Raw genomic sequence first — 2156 nt, 5'->3', positions numbered from 1 at the left:
GTTATATATTCTTTTTTCAGCTGGGGTATCGTGTCGGAGGTCGTCCCAGTCTGCCACTGAAGACGTTGAGTTCCCGGACTACTTGATCAGCCAAAGCACCAACACCTGCCTGACGGTCCTCAGCGGCACGGGTCCTCGCGACGCCGTCGTTGGCCTGGCCGAGTACACGGGCAGCGGCAGACAGCAGTGGTTCGTGCAGGACGGCCAGTGGCAGTGGGCAGGAAACCGCTCGTTGTGCCTGTCTCCCGACGAAGGGCGCCAGGGCCTGTGCCTCGCCCCCGCCGGGACAAGCTCGGCCTTCTGGACCCTCAACGAGGAGGGCATCTTCGGCACCGAGTCTCGCGCCCTGGACGTTCCCTGGGAGGAACCCCGAACCAAGGTCGTTCTGTATCCGGCTCACGGCGGTCAGAACCAGAAGTGGTGGAGACTTTCGTCTCTTATAGCAGCTACTAGATGCGTGAAGTATCCTCTCGCATGCACAGATGTCGATACATACAAGCAAGAAATGGCTAGGATTCTTGTGAATAAGCTGAGCAACGTGTCTCGGCCACTGCCACATGCAGTGGACGTCGATACCTTCCCTGGCTCTGTGGCAAAGACAACCCCAAGATTAAGCCGTAGCTTCACCCTCGACCTCACAGTTCTCGGGCAAGCCAGCAACCTTCGCATGACAGCGCCCGAGGACTGGCAGCCCACAGACGCCTACGTGCCATCAGGCGAGGTCTTTCAGATCGTACTGCCGGAGACTCTGTCGGAAGCCCGGGCGGCCCAGATCACCGCTCGCGTAGGGGCCCAGCGCGACGTCTTGGGTCCGGACTCTGGTAATGTCGTCGACCAAAGGAAGTTCATGAGGTGTCCCGTCGTCTCCGAGGAGTTCGAACTGAAGCCAGGGGTGAATACCTTGCGCAGCCAATTTGGAGGGAATCTCATATTTACATACGAAGAAGGTGAGAATTTTACCACCGTTGCAGAGGTTCACAATGTGGTCGAATCTCCCTTCTACGTCCTGGGCCAAACCACCACCTCCCAGTGGACAAAGATGAAGCAGCTCGATGCTCCATACTGCGTACTGGTGGGCGAAAAGGTAGTGGTTGTAGCTCCCACAAAGGCTGCGTGGAAACTCTCGGATCCCAAAAGACTGTTGCATCGATACGATGATGTTATTGGGATGCTAGAATCCCTCTCAGGATTCACAGCCAGCGACCCGCCTCCCCGGGGAAAGCAGTGGTTAGTGGACGATGTGCAGATATCCTGCGGAAGCGCCCATGCCGGCTTCCCCGCCATGTTTGACCGCCAGTATTATGACCTGACTTCCCTCGGCACCCCACACGACTGGGTTTCGTGGCACGAGTTGGGACACAACTACCAGCAGGGGGAGTGGTGGTCTTACACTTATGGTTCGGAATCGACAGTCAACCTGTTTTCTTGTTACATTGAAGAGCAAATCGGCATAGGGAACCGATTGCAGCGAGAAAACAAGTACATGGAAACAGCTCTTGCAGTAGACAAAGGCTTGACCTTCGATACAGCTGACTGTTGGCAAAAGCTCGTGTTTCTGATGGAAATCAAGAATGCTTTCCCCAATCCGGGATGGGACATGTTTCGGAATCTGAACCGGTCGGTCCGAGCTCTCTCGCCCGAGCAGGCGGACCACCTGGCAGCGAGCGAACAACGCAAGTTGGACTACGTGTACAAAATCTTGAGCCGCGAAGTGAGAGCAGACCTCATCCTCCACTACGAGCGCTGGAGAATCTCCATTTCCCCTGAGGCCAGGCATGAAATTCAACAGGAGGGATTTAGGATGGCACCTGAAGACCTTACAGGGAGGTAGTGAACACGCAAAGTACAAGGAAGAGACGGAAGAATATTCGACAAAATATTTGGACGATTAACGACTTAGATGTTTAAGCTTAATAATGGGTCACATAAAGTAAAGTTATCATTCCTTAGTCTAATAATGATTGTTACCAATGTTAATGTATCGCCAATAAATTTGATGCCTGATCTTGACGTTTTGCGACTGAATACCTCCAGCTCAGTTTAATGCTCAACAGCAGTGTAATTTTCGCCATCCGTAAGTAGTTTTATTAAACAAATAAGGAAAGTCAGTTTCCATCACTTGCTACATAATTAGAACAGCATTCCCAAAAAGGATT

General features: G+C 52.8%; 1 protein-coding gene across 2 annotated transcripts in view; it reads left to right on the top strand.

Annotated features, from left to right (window-relative positions):
- The window catches only part of LOC119586249, a 7617-nt gene extending 5612 nt beyond the window's left edge, over positions 1 to 2005 (top strand). For both annotated transcript variants that reach the window (XM_037934951.1, XM_037934952.1), the window contains exon 4: positions 21 to 2005. In XM_037934951.1, coding sequence (XP_037790879.1) covers positions 21 to 1831 — 1811 coding nt within the window. In that variant the 3' untranslated portion in view covers positions 1832 to 2005. The remainder of the gene's footprint in view (positions 1 to 20) is intronic.
- Positions 2006 to 2156: the final 151 nt, after the last annotated feature.

This window comes from Penaeus monodon, chromosome 21 (assembly GCF_015228065.2).
Source record: "Penaeus monodon isolate SGIC_2016 chromosome 21, NSTDA_Pmon_1, whole genome shotgun sequence".
NCBI classification, from domain to species: Eukaryota; Metazoa; Arthropoda; class Malacostraca; order Decapoda; family Penaeidae; genus Penaeus; species Penaeus monodon.
Note: the sequence above shows the minus strand (reverse complement) of the source record. Positions and strands in the feature narration are given on the sequence as shown.